At 52.0% G+C, this 18169-nt stretch overlaps 1 protein-coding gene across 2 annotated transcripts in view; it reads right to left on the reverse strand.

Annotated features, from left to right (window-relative positions):
* Nucleotides 1–376: 376 nt before the first annotated feature.
* Nucleotides 377–18169, reverse strand: part of TMEM51 (transmembrane protein 51) — a 54478-nt gene continuing 36685 nt past the window's right edge. Inside the window, exons 2-4 of one of the 2 annotated variants that reach the window (XM_049618038.1) lie at nt 8163–8226; nt 3619–4179; nt 377–1306 (exon numbers count right to left, since the gene is read on the reverse strand). In XM_049618038.1, coding sequence (XP_049473995.1) covers nt 898–1306; nt 3619–3962 — 753 coding nt within the window. In that variant the 5' untranslated portion in view covers nt 3963–4179; nt 8163–8226 and the 3' untranslated portion in view covers nt 377–897. The remainder of the gene's footprint in view (nt 1307–3618; nt 4180–8162; nt 8227–18169) is intronic. The other variant, XM_049618040.1, reaches the window with a different exon arrangement.

Raw genomic sequence — 18169 nt, forward strand, 5'->3', positions numbered from 1 at the left:
CCCCCCCCCCCCCCCCCCCCCCCCCCCGGCGCCCTTGCATGTTAGCAATTCTTACGATCAGCGGTGTTTCTCTCGAAGCAAGCCAGTGTTTTGGAAGAGCCGCTGCAGGAATTCAGCATCCGAGTGTGGTCCATATAAAATATTTTATTATAAAAAGCTCAGTTGCATGGCATTTTCGAAGGAACAGAGCATCTCATAGTATGTTTCCTTTTTTGCCCTTACACAGGAGAGACTAGGAGAGGGAGCCAGGAAAGACTCTGACGGAATGCATCACCGGGCCTTGGACCCTCAGAGAGTGGGTGGCTTCAGGGACTCTGAGAGAGCCCCCCCCCCCCCCCCCCCGGGCCTCGCCCCCCCCCCCCCACCCCGCCCCCAATCATTCAGCCCCTGGTTTGTCTTCATTCACGAACCGACCCGTGTCCTTTCTATAAGGCTGAGTCACATCTCCTGCCCACCGCTCAGGACTCCAGTGAGGAAAGCAAAGGCACGATAACTTGTTTTCTCTTTGACACAAAACAGTCCTAGTGGAAGCAAAACAAAGATCACAACCTCAACCGGCCGCGCGGGGTCCTCTCCTGATCGGAAAGAGGGGCGTTGTCGCCAACAACTCCGAGTCGGGGAAGGAACAACAGGGAAGGTGCCTACGCGGCGGCCCCGGCGGGGTGCACGTCCCGAGGCCCGAGGCGGCGGCTCTTTCGGACGCACCTGCTAGGTGAGGTTCTGGGGACGTCAGGCACCCCCTAGTCCCGGGACCCCCCCACCCCCCACCCCCCACCCCCAGCCACATCGCTCTGGGTGCATCCGGCCCCTCTGCTTCTCGACTGCAGCTGAAGTGGCTTCACTGGGGGCCCGTGGTGCGGAGGGTGAGTGACCGGAGGGACACACGGAGCGAGGTCGTCAGTCAGGTGGCCGGGCGTCCGAAGGCTTCTCGTGGACTTCGTCGTACTGTGGCGGGGGAGTCAACGGCTCAATGGAGGGGGCAGGGGCGTTTTTGTCCGGGAGGCTGATCCTGAAGTCCTTGAGGTGGAGCTTTTCGGATTTAATCCTTCGCACTTTCAGCGGCTTCAGGCGCTTGGCCAGCTTGGAGTTCTGCCTGTCGGGGGGATTCCCTGCGCCGGTCTCCGCGTTGGCCCTGGCTGCCGTGGGGCTCGGCTCGTCAAGCCCCGTCAAGGACTCGTAGGAGGGGAGAGAGATGCTCATCCTCGGGTTCTGGTCCGCTTCCCTCGCCTCTGAGTAGTCTGTGTTCATCACCTCCTCGTAGCTGGGGACGTAGTACCTTGAGGAGGCCTCCTCCTCCTCCTCCTGGCTGCGAGATAACACACAGCGACAAGGAGAGGGTTAGCACAGACTCATGCCCCTGAAAATCACAGGTAGATGAGCTCCACATCCTGTGTCAGCACTGGGTCCTCCTACAGGAGTCGGGTGCTGTTCTAGGTACCTTAACACATACCAGCCACTCTCATCTTCCTAACAACACTGTGAGCTAGGTACTATCACTGTACCCATTCTGTGGATGGGGAAGCAGACACATCGAGGTCATGTGATTTGGTCGTATATCGAGGAAGCGGGAGAGCAGGCACTGAACACCACACTCTCAATGACTACACTGTATTATCTGGAAGCGTTAACACAAGGACGTATTGAGCCCCCTTTGCTTTTAAGCCTCCCACTTAACCACCTGCGGGATGGGCTATTCTGGTGCCCTGCTGGGTCCTTTGGCCAGAGGCAACACGAACGTGCATGAAATCGCTGCCAATTTGAAGCAAAATGGTTTTCCCGAGGTAGAGAATGAGTATCTGACATAAAATTTATATGTATTTCAAGTTATTCTGTGATTTTTGTCTTCCAAGTTCACTACAAGACTTAAAAGACAGGTCAGGTCCTCAGGCTTACTCTCATTTGACTGTTGAAAGAGAAAACCAGAGAGTCAGGGTGCTGGTTGTTGTTGGTGGTGTTTTTTATACACTTGAACCTTTGGGTGATAATGGCCGACATCTGACCCTCACTGTTTGTCCAGGCCTCCCTCTCGTGTCCCTTAGCCATGCGTGTGCTCATGGCCATGAGCACTCACATGGCGAGGGTAGTAATTACAGGGGACTGATTTCCCTTCTTTGTTCTTTTCTATATTTCCTAAGTTTTCTAGAATACGCCTGCACGATCTTTTATCAGAAAATGGACTGAATTTTTCCAAACTGAAAACAACTCCCTTCCCGCTAGAGAGATAACAAACTTGCAGAAAATCCAGACAACACGGGGAAACCTAACGCACAAAATAAAACCATCCCAAGTCCTTCCACCTGGACACAACCACTAACACTCTGCTGTGCACTTTTCCGGACTCGTCTGTAATCCCACAGCCACCACATTTGATGAGATTAGGACCTTACCAAAGATGCTGTTAACACCTCCTTTTCTCAATGTGGTGCCTATGGTCCCACGTTAGCAACTGTAGATCGACTGTGGCTGTGTAGAATGCCACTGAATGGGTGTGCCATGATTTAGCCTGAATGGTGGAGAGTTAGGTTGTTTCTCAGGTTTTGCTATTCTAAGCAATGCTCTGGTGAAGAGATGGGTACAAATTCCTTTGCACTTGTGTGATGACCTTCCAAGCATCGGCCCTCGGGAACAGAATGGATAGGTCCACGCATCCTCCATACCTCCTCTTACTTTGAAACTCCCCTTCGGAAGGGTTGTGTCAATCAACACCCCCATTTCCCTACAGCTCTCCAACACCGGGGGCTGTCTGCCTCGGCCATTAAGATAGGCAAAGAATAATGATACCTATTTGTTTGTATCTCGTGACTAATGAGGTTGAACATCTATCGTCTGAACATGTATGAAAAGCTTGCTTGTATCTTTTGTCCGTTTCCCCATTGGTGTGTTCGTCTTTCTCATTTGTTTGGAAGGGCTCTTTCTATAGTAGGGATGTCAACCTTTATCATCTGTTCCCCAATTTATCGCTTATCCCTTGAACGTGTTTGTGGCGTTTTTTGGTCCAACAGGATGCTGCTTCCCAACCTTTTCTTTTCTTTTTCTTTTTGATTTTCTTTTTTAATGTTTATTTCTGAGAGAGAGTAGGGGGGGGAGAGGCAGAGGGCAAGGGGGACAGAGGATCCAAAGCAGGCTCTGTGCTGACAGCAGAGAGCCTGATGCGGGGCCCGAACTCATGAACCATGGGATCATGACCTGAACCGAAGTCGGACGCTTAACCGATTGAGCCACCCAGGTGCCCCCGCCCCCCAACCTTTACAATGCAGGGCGTGTGCCCACAGCATGCTGGGGTGAATGGACAAGCCGTCTGCCTGATGTGGCTCTGGCCACCCCAGGCCCCATGCATCTTCCCTGCGGGTGTCAGAGTCTTGGTACCTCTGTAATCCATTCATACCACATTATTTGGGACTCTCCGGGATAGAAGAATACAGTTATTTGGGCAATTAGAAATGGCTGTACAGAGCCTTAGTGGGGGTGGTGGGGAGACTCTACCCCTAGACTAAAGGGGCAGTCTCCTAGAGTCTCCCAGACGCAAATGGTGTCTTCGGGGAGCCCTGAGAGTATGCACACGCGTGTGTCCCCCTACCCCGCCCCCCCCCCACGGTCTGGGGGGTGGCCAGTCCTCACCTGTCTTCCTCTGGGGCATGTGGCTCGGCCCCCGCCTGGTGCTGGATGTGGGCCATCTCCTCGCCTTGTCGTTGCTTCCTCTTGTCCCGGATGCTCAGGCAGATGGAGAGCAGCAGGAGCATCACCCCAGCCCCGACCAGCACGTAGGCCACGGAGAAGGTCTTACTCTTGAGAATCCCGCTGCCGATCTCTGTCTTGTTGTTCCCCTGGGCGGTCGGCTTTTCGGCGGCGCTGAACCCGGGCACCAGGTTCCACATGGCCATGATGACCCCGAGAACCAGCATCCCCAGGCCGATGGCGGTCAGCGCATAGTGGGAGCCGTTGGCCTTCGACTGGGCCATCATGCCAGGGTGGGGGGGGGGTGTTGCGCAGGGCAAGGCCCGGCTCCAAGGAAGAAAATCAATAGATAAGGGCGGCAGCAGCAGCCAAAGCAACCCAAAACCCGCTCAACGTCCTGCACAAAATCCCTAGGGCCACCCCAAAGAAACAGCGGCTGAGCTCTCGAGGGATGGCTTCGGGCAAGTTCGAGGCATCCTGTGTGGACGGCTGCGGCCGAGAGGTCTGGAAGGAGAAAGCAGAAAGAGGAGAGGGGAAGATCAGTTCGGATCTGAGACGCTCTTGTGAGCACAGCGGCCGTACTGTTGAAGCGGCCACGAAGCAGGACGGAGCCACGGGCTCTGGCGGGGCCTCGCCTTTGATGCATTCCAGATGTCTTACGTGCTGCGCTCGGCTCCTTCTGTGAGGCTGCGGAAGGAGGGCTGACCCGCCTACCCCGCCCGAAAAGGAAAAGCCGGACCTTTCCATGCAGGAGACCAGAAAGGTCAGAGCTCCGGGTCCTTAAAACAGTTTGTGGAATTCAACAAAGTGCGGTAGAGTCTGAGCTCTCACTGGGTCCGGCGAGGAGCGAGAACGAGGGGGAGCCTGAGCCGTGGTCAGTAGCGGTACCCCAATCGCCTGGGTGACGGGCATCCATCAGTGAAACGTCCCAGTCCGCACAGCCTGCGGTCCGGCCACCACCTTCGATGGCTCCCCATTTCCTGCAGCAGAAAATCCAGGCTCCTAGGATCACGCCCGTGACTGCCTCCCCCCACCATCTCTCACCTCGCCCTTCTCCGCACCCCCCCCCCCCCAGCATCTCTGCTGTTCTCTGGTCACCCCTGCTCAGCTGCCCCTTTCCGTGGGCTCCCACAAGCCCCCGGCAGCGGCTGTGGCCAGTCTCTCTCTTCCTGTGACACATCGTCTTTATCTCTGCACCTGGGACATAGAGGGACTCCAAACACGTCTGCTGATTCATTGAATGAAATGAACAGAGGCCATCTGAAGCCGTCCTGTGAGACTAGCTTCCCTTCGGCCATATGGAGTTTTGTTTTCCTTTTTTTAAATGTTTATTTTTGTGTGTGAGAGAGAGAGAGAGAGAGAGAGCGAGCATGTGCACAGGGGGGCAGAGAGATTGGGGGCGGGGGGTGGGCAGAGGATCTGAAGCGGGCTCTGTGCTGTTAGCACTGAGCCTGACAGGGGGCTCGAACGCACAAACCGTGCGATCATGACCTGAGCTGGAGTCAGACTGCCACCCAACTGGACCACCCAGGTGCCCCGGCGTTTTGCTTTTCTTAAAGGAGCAGAAGCCTGCCCATTCCTCATCATAGCTGCTGTGCCCGGCTAGATGAGACACCTTCTTCCCCCGAAGTGGCTCGGAGACTCTGTGCTAAAGGGAGCAGCCCCTCGTCCCGGGATTCCACAACCATTTGTTGTCGGGAAGAGTGAGCAAGACAAGCAAGTCCCCTTAAGGTTTAGCTGAGAACACTCTCAGGGGCCAGGAGGACCAGCGAGCAGCACCCTTCCTGGCTAACTGCTCCTCAGAACGTTATTCCCGGGACAGCAACCTTTGTAGAATAGTAAAACTTGACAGATGTTTGGCTGGGCAAGGTCCTGTTTTCAATTGTGCATTCTTTCCAATCTTTCCAGAAGGACGGCTAACCAGGCCACTTGAAATCCAACGCCGCAGAGATATTTTCTCATCAAACAATGGGCTCCATCTGAAACTGGCCACTTTGTTAAAAAATACTCTAAAAATATTTGGGATAATATCCTTTATCGGCTTGAAGTCTGTTCCTTCTTTTTTGCACTCGACAAATATTTCTTGCGCATCTGCTAAGCAGTGTTAGGCACTGGAGAAATACTGGGTGAGCAAGTTAAGGGCTGGTGGGGCTTCCGGGACAGCAGGAAAAAGTCCACAAGGAATAACAACAAAATGGGAAGAAAGTATAGAAGCTGGAATTTGGTAGGTGTGTGTCCTACGGAAAGTCTCCGTGAGAGAGAAGTCCCACTTCACATAATAGGGTCTGCACCCTGTTCGTGCTGTCCTATATGTATTTGTATGTATGCATATATGCACGCATCCTGGTGTGTGAACATGTATGTGTGTGCGTGCAGGGCACTGAACAAGGATCCATTCCGCTGCAGCCAGTGGCGGTGGGACCAGCTGAAAAGTCTACCGTATACACAAGGGTATTTGTTTCTTACAATATCACTCACAGCCCGCAAAGGAAAGGATGAGGGGATCGGCGGTTCTGCCACATGGACCTGAGATGAGACCGGCAGGGGAGGGGCGGGGCGGGGGCTCCGGGGGTAACGGTTCAGCCTGAGGCTGGTGTGGGAAGCAGATTAAAAAGCCCATTACTGAGCACCTGCTAGGGGGCCCTACAGGTAGGCCTTGAACGTGGGAGGCTGACAGTGTGTTTTCTCAACCAGTGATCGGGGCCACTTTAACATCCCACCTTCCCTGCTCTCTCAACTCCAGCTTCGCCTTATCCTGTCACATGAGTAAAACAAGCCTCAGATAAGAGTCACCGACAGAGATGCAAATGTCAGGATTCACACATTTGGGCCTGTTCAATTGTCAGTGATGGAAAACAGGCACCAACACCCAGTGTGGGTAATGGTATTGGGATAAGTCATTTCATACAATTTTTCTAAGTGGCAGATTTTGGCATTTATGGATCAAAAGTCTCAAAATGCTTATACCGTGCGGCTCTGGAATTCCAACTTGTTAAGAATTATGTACAGGGCAAGGATGTTCATCATAGCTTCGTAGCAGTGGGAAACTGGAAGCTAGTGAAAGAGCCAATAATCTGCATCTGGTTAAATAAAATATGGTACGTGTGCTTATTACATTACAGTTTCAAGCCGGCTAATGACACGTTTTAAAGTCAAACAAGGTTAAAAAAAAAAAAAACAAAAAAAACGGCACGTGCAGTGTGATTATAATTTTAAAAATTCTATACACAGACATGTATATATGAATACATGGGAAGGAAGACTGGATCCTTCCTACGTTCAAACAAAGAGACAAAATATTTTCACACATGCAAACATGTTTGTAAAAATCTCAGAGGAGGGGCACATTGCAAATTTAGCAATGATTGCTTCCGAGAACGGAGAGGGCGTGGAGCGTATACCTTTCACTCAATTTCTGTAGCTTGAAGGTGTTACAACCAGAACAACGTATTGTTGCAAGGCAACATAGGTTGGTGGTTAAACATGAACTTTGGAACCAGTTTGGAAACCGGCTGCCTGAGCTCAGATCCTCACTCTACTTTCCTAGCTGTGTGACTTTGGGCAAATTACTTAACCTCCCTGTGCCTCAGTATCCGCCACTGTAAAGCGGAAATAAAAGCCTTCTAGTATTCACCTCATAGGAGAGTTTTGACAAGTGAACAAGGAAAGATACATAAAGCACCGAGAACTGTATGTGACCAGCACAAGAGTCAGTCCTTAGAGAAAGGTTTGTTATTTAATATTATTTAAAGCTTGCATTGTCAATGGGGTGAGACCACCCACGAGGGGGGCAAAGATTACATGGTGTTGGATATTATGATGGCTTGGGGCCCTCCATAATACATAAACAGATACACAAACACTATTTGATGTATTATATTAAATTTCAAAACACTCAAATGATGCATACCACGGTGGTTTAGTTGTGTGTGTGTGTGTGTTGTGGGATTAGAATGATTTTTGTTGTCTTTTTCTTACTGGGAGACTAAGGACTGGAAACAGAAATGGGCCTGTGGTGCCTTTAGAATGAACAAATGAAATAAAGGTTTCTGGGTTTTGGGTTCGTGGCAGGGTTACGCTTCCAACGGTCGCTCAACATCGCTCGTCGATTGCACGCTCCCTCTGGAGCCCAGGATCCTGTTGGGTTCACCAGGGATGTGGAAACCCAGCTCCCGAGCTACAGCTGATGGCTATTTATGTTGTTTCTGGCTTGCTGACCCACGTTATATTTAGCATGATGTTCTTTCCCTTTCAAAAATATGGAAAGAAGCTAATTTTGTGCTCGGAGGATTTGGACCACATAGTTTCCAACACGTCCTTAAAACAGGGCAGCCTTGGCACGCAGACTAGGGTCCCAGCTCAGCCAGACTCATGGACCCATCGTGGCTCATGGTCAAGGCTGCCCTCAAGGATAAGTGAGTGATTCTACACCCGGGTGTTCAAGAAAAGTTGTTAACTACTTAAGAGAAGCATCTACCTGTTGTTACCTGGGGTGCTCAGGGCAGGCTGGGAAACAATTCTTCATACTAAAATCTTGAATTAAGGACCCACCTGTAAAAAAACCAGAAACACAGCTTTCTAAGTAAGTGGTGAGAATTTCTTCTCCTTTTTTTTTTTTTTTTTTAATTTTTTAAAAAAACGTTTATTCAGTTTTGGGAGACAGAGACAGAGCATGAGCAGGGGTGGGGCAGAGAGAGAGGGAGACACAGAATCCGAAGTAGGCTCCAGGCTCCGAGCTGTCAGCCCAGAGCCCGACGCGGGGCTCGAACCCACGAACCGTGAGATCATGACCTGAGCCGAAGTCTAACGCTTAACTGACTGAGCCCCCCAGGCACCCCAGCGGTGAGCATTTCAATTTGAGATGCTTTCTGGGTGGATGGGTATGCGTTTTCTTTGTTTTTTCTTGGGGAAGGGAGGGCATCGGTTGGGGTACCTGCAAGAAAGATTGTCCCCAAAGAAACCAAGACTCTGGACCAAAAAAGTGGGGCCGCGGAAGGATGACAGTTCAGTAGCTGCATTTACCAGACCCTTATGTGGTTTTATGTGTCTTACACAAGTGCTCTGGAGACTCCAAGAAGAGGAAACACTCCCCCAAGTCATTTTATGAGGAGTGTATAACCTTGATCCCTAAAGTAACTAAGGACAAGGCAAGAGAGGAAAATGACAGGCCCATCTGATCCACAAGCACACAAACAAAAATCCTAAACAAAATATCAGCAAATGGAATCCCACGATGTCTTTTTAAAAGCAGACAATTACATAATACATCACCATCAAGTTGGGTTTATCCCCAGAATGTAGGGTTGGTTCAACACGAGAAAACCGAGTGATGCCAGGCACCCGGAAAAAGCGTGAGCCACGACAGCATTATCCAGTGGAGTATTACATGGCCATGAACACAACCCGCAGCTACATGCACCGATGTGGCCCATTCTGGCAAGCGCGAGGTTGAACGGGAAAGCAAACCCGGCATGTTTCCATTTATGTGAAGTTCCGAGCGAGGCAAAACCAAACAACACGCGTCTATTTTTGTAATAAGAGGAAGAAATGCAAAGGTTGCCAAAACTAAAATTCAGGATCAGAGCGACCTCCCTGGAGGAGTGAGACACAGTGCCTGGGGAGGGTGAGAGAGAAGGGTACGTGGGTGTTTACTTATGACGTCATTCCTTAAACTTCATAGATATCTTATAGGGGCCTTTTCGATTGGTTGAATTATTTTGCGGTAGGAATTTCCAAAACCATCAACATTTCTCCCACACTCGTAGCATAAAATCCAAACTCCCTCGTCCCACCAGATTGGATTGGCTCCTGCCTCTCTCATTTCTTCTCTCTTGGCTCATCAACCCTCCGTGGCTTCTGTTCTGTTTTTCACTCACACCAAGCACATCCTGCCACAAGGCCTTTGCGCTTGGTCTGGCTACCTAAAAACAATTTTTTTTAATGTTTAGTTTCGAGAGAGAGACATATGGAGCGCAAGTGGGGGAGGGGCAGAGAGAGAAGGAGACGCAGAATCCGAAGCAGGTTCCAGGCTCCGAGCTGTCAGCGCAGAGCCCGACCAGGGCTCGAACCCACGTATCGTGAGATCATGACCTGAGCCAAAGTTGGCACTTAACCGACTGAGCCACCCAGGTGCCCCTGGTCTGGCTACTTTTTACTACTTCTGTCTCTCACCTCAAACTCCACCTCCTCTAAAAGGATATCCCTAACCACTCTGTATAAAATGCCCCTCCTTCACCCAGCTACTCTTAAGCCCCATGCTTGTTGGTTCCCTGATGACATTCCTTCCCATGGACGGATGACATTACCTCACCATTTAATAGTATTGTTTTGTTTTCTTGTAGGCTCCCTGTCTCTCCCACTGGAGTATAAACCCCCTGAAATAAAGCTCTTGTTAGGGAACCCTGCAGGTGCTTAATAACTAACTCTTCATTGAATGAATATCTCGCAAGTTAAAAAGTTTAACCAATGTCCCATATCAATTTGGGGAAATTCCTAGTCCACAGTTGGCACCGAGGGGGAGAGGATTCGTCAGAGCAACTTTCAGGAGTATCCCGTGCACAGACGGCTTGCCAGCAACATGGGAGAGGTGCCCAGTTAATTGTGATTTCCATTCTGACCCAAAGTGGTGACTCTACCAATGTCCCCTGGTGTTCCTAGGCAGGAGTGGGCAGGGGTGAGAGCCCTGAGCCTCCTTCCTTTTGGGCAGCCGCTGTCTTCCCTCCCACGAGCACCCTTGGCCCAACCAGAGCCAGCATGGATTTCCGGGGTGGGGGCGGATAGTCACAGCTCTGGACACTGGACGCCCCACTTGGCTGACACCCGAGTGTAGCCACCCCACACCTAGAGGGACTTGCTATGAGTCTGATATGAAGACAACACTTGGAATAAAATTGAACGAAAGAAAGGGAATAAAGGCTCTGCTCTGGCTGAAATGGAGCGAAGGGCCCCAAACGATGGTAGAGTGTTCCCTGGCCCAGTTCCCGCTGAACCCCAGAAATTCTCTGGAACGCAGTTCAGAAACCAAGGATCTGATCTAGACCCTTGAGTGGCCACAAAGCTTGCCCCCTGGCCCCAGAAGGAAGGCACAGCTCCAGCCCATCCAATCTTCCATGGGAGGGGATCTCAGTCCTGGCAGAGTGACCAGTTCCCAGGACAAAGAGCCTCCTTGACCAATCTCCCTGTGCCCTGAGCTCTTCCTGCCAAGCTGCATAATTGGGAAAGGGATCCCCAGCTGCATTCAGGGAACCAGGCCACATTCCCATCACAAAGGAAGAACTCAGTGGGGGCCCTCTGGGCCAAGTTTCAGCCCCTAGTCCCTTTTGTCACCAAGTTCCGGTCCCATGCAGGGGGGAAGGTTGGGGGGACCGGGAGGAGAAGGGCTCTGAGCCACCACTGCCTCAGCTCCCCTCCAGCCTGGGAGTGTCAGGCCACCTTCCTACCAACCAAGGTCAAAGGCATCAGGTTCCCATTCGTTCAGAGCATGTTCTTGTAGACTGAGCACTCAGGAAGAATGAAAGTCATGTGGCCAAAAGAGTCATAAAGGTAGAGGGGAGGGAAGAGGGTTGCCTGGGCCCCGAGAGAGCTGACTAAAGGAAAAGGTGCTAAGCAATCTGCAAGGCAGAGCCACAACTGTAGGAAGAGTAGTGTAAGTCCCAGCAGCAGCCATCCTTCAAGGAGCGAGGAGCCCACTCTCAGAATCTCAGAGAGGTTACATAATTCGTCTTAGGGCACACAGTGCTAAGCAGCAGGCGAGATTCACAATCAAATCCTGCTGACTTTGCCCATGTTCCTCCTTCCCTTGCACGACGCCGCTCCCTGGGCAGGGCAGGCGGGCCAGAAACGAGCACGGCAGTTTATTCTGGGAGATATTTCATCACAGAAGCACGAGGGGTAACAGGTGTCCCTTTCTTTTAAAATGGCTTTCTAAGGAATTTGCATCTGACAATTGCTGGGTCCCTATTGTGTGCCAGGGGCTCTGGGGGACACACGGATGTGTGAGATACTTTTACAGTCCAGCAGGAAGACAAGTGATGCTTTCTTATAGGAGGGAAGTCAGCATCAGGTAAGAGTGAACGTGGGTCGGGTGCCGACTCTGTGCCAGGTCCTCTGTCCAGCTCCTTCCGCGTACGATCACCTGATCGTTACTATTTCTATTTTACAGATAAGGACACAGAGGCTCAGAGAGGTATAGTGACCTGTCCAAAGTTACACAGCTAGTATACAAGGCAGGTATAAGGCACGTCTGATTCTAAAACCCATAAATCACAAGGCAGTACTGATAACATGGGGCACAGGGAACGAGCCTACAGAAGGGGCAAGAAATTACCTTTGAGGGAGGTGGGGGAAGGAAGATCCAGAAGCTTTGCAAGGCCTTGAGGTGTATGTAAATTTACCTTGGGTGGAGTTTGGGGGTAGGAGGGGATTAAGGGCGATCTGTGGGGAGGGTTCAGTCTGAGAAACTGCACAGAGATGGGAGAGGGGACGGTTCCCAGAACCTAACACTTGCTGCACTGAAAAGAGGCAGTTTTCCCCTCCCCAGTGGAAGATCTTGGGGAATTTTTTTAAAAAAATGTTTATTTATTTTTGAGAGAGAGAGAGGGAGAGAGAGAATCTGAAACAGGCTTCAGGCTCTGAGCCCGACGCGGGGCTCAAACTCACCAACAGTGAGATCATGACCTGAGCCGAAGTCGGTCGCTTCACCGACTGAGCCCCCCAGGCGCCCCAGATCTTGGTGAATTTTATAAGACCTGACATCTCCAGTCTCCCCGCTAATCCATTTAAATATCGGCGCCTGATCCTTAATCGGAAGATAAATTCATTCTGAAGACTCCAGGAGCCATAAACAGAAGCAGTGAGTTAAACCAGGTATCTAGTCTTTGGGAGCTTGACAAGGTGTCTCTCTCTAAGCAAGTGGCTGGCGTGTGACCCTATTTACAAGGCTGGCTGGCACCAGGGAGCCAGTCCCGAGGGCTCCGGCCACATTCGATATTTCTTGGGAAATGTGACCTCGCTGTGTGTTTCCCTGCCAGGACAGAGTCTGGTGCCCATGAGACGCAGGGCAGGAAGCAAGGCTCCCATCATCCTCAACTCAGTGAGTCTGACACCTTGATCCTCCTCCAGGCTCTGGGGCTGGGCCGCCAGTGGCCTCCCTCTCTGGAGAGCAAGGCCGAGCACGGGCACTGACCACCCCGCCCGGGCCCAGCATGCAGCCAGCTGCAGCCACCTGTTACTATTTCCTGGGCTCCTTCGGGCTCACGCGAAGCGCTCTGCGTGGGTTGAACTCATTCATTCCGCCCAAGCATCGTATGAGAGAGGCGCTCTTATCCCCACCTTGGTCCGTGTCATCGCTGAATGCACTGAGGCACAGAGAGGTTGAGAAACCTGCCCCGGGTCTCACAGCATGTAAGTGGGGGTCCTGTGCGCAGCCCCTCCTCATCCTCGAGGCAATAGGACACCAGCCTTTCTGCCAAGTCACCAAGACAGGACCTGTTATCATCCCACCAGTGAGGCCAGCAACAGGTCATTCCCCAGAGACAGGGAGCCCCTGCGACTCCGCTGCTCGCTTAGTGTGCTGGCCAACCCGGGCACCACGTGGACATAGCCTATGTCCTTGTGCGGGTCATTTTGGACGCTGACCTGCTTCATTCGTTTCTCCTCCCCAAGAGGCATTTTGCAGCAAAAAGTAGGCAGAGGGGAGAGCTTAAATCAGGGACTGCAGAGACTGTTTCCGAGTATCGAGCGCTCCCAGCACGCACTGGGCTTCCCAGGGTGGACTCTGGGCCCCAGGCCGTGTTCCCATCTCGGCCCGGCGGCTTCAGTCACCGAGAGGCCTCCTCTCATCACCGTCCGCTTTAGCTGTCTCACTGGTCAGGGAGCCGGATGGGGATGGAACTCATGGGTTGTTACGCGTTACGGGCTCAAAGTTTGGGGGTATAGGTATTTATTCATTCGCTCAACAAAACATTAACTGGGCATCTACCACGTTCCAGGGCTTGCTGTAAGTGCTGGGGATAGAGGAATGGCCAAAACAGACGGAAGGCCCTGTCCCCGGAGAGCTCACGGACAACCACCTGTCTGGGAAAACCCCATCCCGTGCTAGATGGGAAGACAAGCTGAGAACAACGACACCCGCACCTGACACGGAGGCCGGTGGTAAGGGGTGCTGGGCGGGGGGCGGGGGGACTTTAAATGTGGTGGTCAGGGAGCACAGTGACTGAGAGAGTGTTATTTGAACAGGGCTTTGAAGGAGGCCAGGGAGGGAACCATGTGGCTATTTGGGTGAAGGACATTCCAGGCAGAGGGAACCAAAGTAAAGAGGCCCCGAGGCAGGAGACTGTCTGGCTGTTTCCAGGGACAGTAAAGCTAGATAATCAATGAGTGACTGCATTAAGGGTTTTCCTGCACCTGGTGACGGGCAGAGAGGAACTGCTCCGGGTGTGTTAGCGGTCATTTCCAGCCTATAGAGGAAGTGAGCATCCGTCATTTTTACAGAGGCCCGGAGGGGGTGAGAGGCTAATTCAAGGCCATTGGAGTTGGGGGCAGAGAAGAATCTGGGGTTCAGCTCGGGCCTATTTGCCACTCACCCCTCTGTGTCTCTCAGAATTTGGGAGAAGGCATGTAGGAGGCTGAATGATGACCTCCCCCCCAAATATCCCAGTCCTAATCCCTGGAATTTGTGACTGTTAACTTTAGGTGGCAAAAAGGACTTTTCAGATGTGATTAAGTTAAGGGGCCTGAGATGGGGAGATTAGCCGGGATCATCCGGGTGGGTCCAATTTAATTACAAGTGTCCTTACAAGAGGGAGGCAAAAAGGTCAGAGGAGGAAGTGAGAGATGTAAGGTCGAAGCAGGGGGCTGCGGTGATGAGGGTATCACTTTCTCCCCTCTAGCCTCCAGAAGGAACCAGCCCAGCAGACCTGCTGACTTTAGCCTGTGAAACTGACCGCAGGCTTCTGGCCTTAGCAAGAGAGTGAATCTATGTTGTTTTTAGCCACCAAGTTTGGGGTCATTTGTTACAGCAGCCACGGGCAATGCACGCAGGGCACACCTTCCCCCGGCACCTGCTAATTCTCAGACCTTCTCTCGTCCAGCGGCTCATTTAATCGGACACAGTTCCTTGATCCTGATAAAATGGACCCCTTGGTGGATTTTGCACCTCTTCCTCGCGTGGCCAGGCTGGACGGAGGAGGGCTGGGCAACCCGGCCCTCCTGCACCGCATTTACATTTTAACCAGAGATTTCTCCGGAGGCAAGCCTGCACTCGTTCTGACTTGGCCGGGGTAAAAACTGCGGCAAAGGCATGCGTCCTCACGCTGTATCAGCAGGCACCCGCTCTCCTGGTGGCCCAGTTCCTAAGCCCTCAGGACAAAGCTAGCCAGGCGTTTATTTTATGTGGTCCTTACGTGGGGGTTTCTAACCCAGACTGGAGGTGTGTAGAGAGGACAGGCAGACCGTTGCAGGCCGATGGATGCTGCAGAAGCAAAGCCCTCCCTGTTCCCAGGCCTTTATCAGGGCGGCCCTTGATTGGGGAGGGCAGGACGCAGTCCGAGAGCGGTCATCCTGCCCATATCTGGACATTTTCTTTTTTAGCCACAGTGATGCCTCTTCCACAGAAGCGGTTCCCAAACCTTCTGCCAAGCGCCTTTCTGGAATTCGCTCAAGCTTGTCCAGCCCTCTCCCAGCCCTCTCTTCCCTTGCTACCTGTGATTCCCACTGAAAGCCCCCCAGCCAGACCTGCTTTCTCCAGCCCCGGCCTCCTCCTGCTTCCAGTTTTCAGGATGTCACTAGTCACACCAGATTCTTTTTCCACCTGTCACCTCCTGGGATCATAGCGGCAACAGTGAACGATCCCCTAAGCATTTACCAAGTGCCAGGCCCGGTGCTGGGTGCTTTCCGTGCATTTATTGTTATTGCTATTGATTGTATTTAGACAATTTAATATATCATATTTATTACTTAAAATAATTATTTTTAAAACTTATTATTCATGATCACATTAAAAAATTTTTTTTAATGTTTATATTTATTAAAAAATTTTTTTTAACATTTATTTATTTTTGAGAGACAGAGACAGAGTGTGAGCAGGGGAGGGGCAGAGAGAGGGAGACACAGAATCCGAAGCAGGCTCCAGGCTTTAAGCCATCAGCACAGAGCCCGATGCGGGGCTTGAACCCACGAACCATGAGATTGTGACCTGAGCCGAAGTGGGATCTTCAACCGACTGAGCCACCCAGGCGCCCCTTCATTATCACATTTAAAATGTCCAAGAACCCTGAGGAGAAGGTTTCTAGAGTGATCCCCATTTCACAGAGGAAGAAACTGACGTTCAGAGAAGTTGAGACACCTGCTCAAAGTCGTCCAGCGAATGGCACAGCAAAGATCTGAACTAGATACGTCTGAGCCGAGAGCTAGCTCACTCCACCACCTGCTGCCTCCCAGCACCCCACGTCCCCACCGGGAGCCCCCTCCCCACACCCTGGCTGCTTGGAGCCCTTCCTAGGCTGACCTCAGTCTCTGTGGTCAGGTGGTAGAATTCCTTGTTTCCCTTCGTGTTATTTCCCCTCCATAAAAACCAACTTCTCCCCGTGTGAGTCACTCGGCCCCCTGCAATCCTGATACTCATCTGGACATATTGTAAATAATTGACGCTGGAATGTTTAATCATAAAACTGGGGCTGAGGTTAAAACGGGGCAGCCCGCAGGAGATGGGGACGAGAATAACAGCTCACGGGGGAGGCGCGCTTTGTGGGGCTTGGCACCTCTTTCACGTTGGGAGAGGGAGTGAGAACGACCCTCGGTCGAGTGCTCACCCACCTCCACGAGCGGGCGTGCTCCCCAACATCGTTTGCCTTGTTGCTCCCAGCAACCCGGGAGGAAAGCGCTACCCCCACCATCCCCCTCCGCCGAGAAGTCAGGGCACAGCCCGCGCACGGGGCGGGGCTCGATCCCCTCTGTCTGGCGGCAATCAGAACAGAGAGAATCGACCTCACAAGGTTGAGGAGTGAGTGTTTTATCCACCTTAGGTGAACAGAGCTAGCTAGGTATACAGTAAGTGCCAAGACACGGCACAGGGATGATGGGAGGGATGACATTTGGATTCTACACTCGCCACCACCTGCTCCCCCAGGTTGTAAGGCCTCCTGGGAACTGAAAAAGACTCACTGTGCTTCCTTGGCAGCCAGCACGTGACGTTGAAGCGGCCTCCTCCTGGACAGATAAGCCCCGATGAAACTCCCGAGGCGCAAAACCGTTTCTGGGGGGCGCCAGAGGGCACGCCTTGGCTGCCCTTCCTCCCTGCTGTTCTGGTCTGTAAACGCCAGTCGGGCCCCCCGCTCACGTGCTGGAAAAGGCGACGACCTCCTCGGGATGCACCAGAGCCAGCTGGCTGGAGCCACACGTCACCTGGAGGGCACAGCTCACCTCCAAGCTCAGTTCACCTGATCTTTTCTTCTACCTGTGCTGGAGGGCGGGTAGTGCCGACTCACTGGCCGGATATCCTCAGTAGGGTGGTTTTGTTCGGGCGGTTCAGGGTTCCGAATATCCACTCTGTCCTTCCTCCGCTGTGAGAAAACTCCTGATGCTCAGTTTTCCAGGGCTTCCCAGAATCCAGACCATTACCCAGCCTCTTGAGAGGCTCGCCGGGCCACATGACTAGGTTCCACCCAATGGGACATAAGCAGATGTGTGTATCAGGGGAGGGGGACGTTCAGGAAGCGTTCTTAAGTAGAAGGGACATCTCCCTCTCTCTCTCTCTTTTTTGCACCTTCCTCCTTCTTACTGACTGTGGTGTAGATGTGATGGCCGGAGCTCAGCAGCCATGCTGGAGCATGAAGTAGAGGATGGCAGAACAATGAGAGAGAAGGAGCCTGGGTCCCTGGTGATTGCTGAGCCACCCTCCCAGCCCCAGACTGCTGAACTCTGGACTCTGTTTACATGGAAGAAAAACAATGGTTTATTCTATTGAACCTATTGTTATGTAGGGCTTTTCTACACCTACACCAGCCCGGGCCGGGCTGAATAGTAACAGTGAATTTGTTTTTATTTATAAGCCTAACAGCTAAGCCAACGACAGTGCCAAAAACTCCACCTATAGAGTTTATTTAATCGTCACACGAACTCCAAGGGACAGAGGGTATCGTCCCATTTTACAGATGAGGACACTGAGGTCTTGCCTAAAGCCATACGGCAGGTCTGACTCCACTCTCCCATCCTGCCATTAAGCAAAGATAACCAGAGGGGAAGTATGGCCAGCAGACTCGTAAAGTGGCCTCACAATCCATACCTCCTGGTGTTTATGCCCTTGCGTGACTCCTCCACTTGAGTGTGGGAGGAATCTTGGTTTGCTTCAGGCCAGTAAAATACAGCAAATGTTGGGATGACGGTTATTATGTGAGATTATATCACGAAGGACTGTAATGCCCACCTTGCAAGGAGACCTTCTCTTGCTTATTGACTTTAATAAAGCGAGTAGACATTTTAAGGGAGGTCCATTTGG

Source organism: Panthera uncia (genome assembly GCF_023721935.1).
Source record: "Panthera uncia isolate 11264 chromosome C1 unlocalized genomic scaffold, Puncia_PCG_1.0 HiC_scaffold_4, whole genome shotgun sequence".
Taxonomy (NCBI): Eukaryota; Metazoa; Chordata; class Mammalia; order Carnivora; family Felidae; genus Panthera; species Panthera uncia.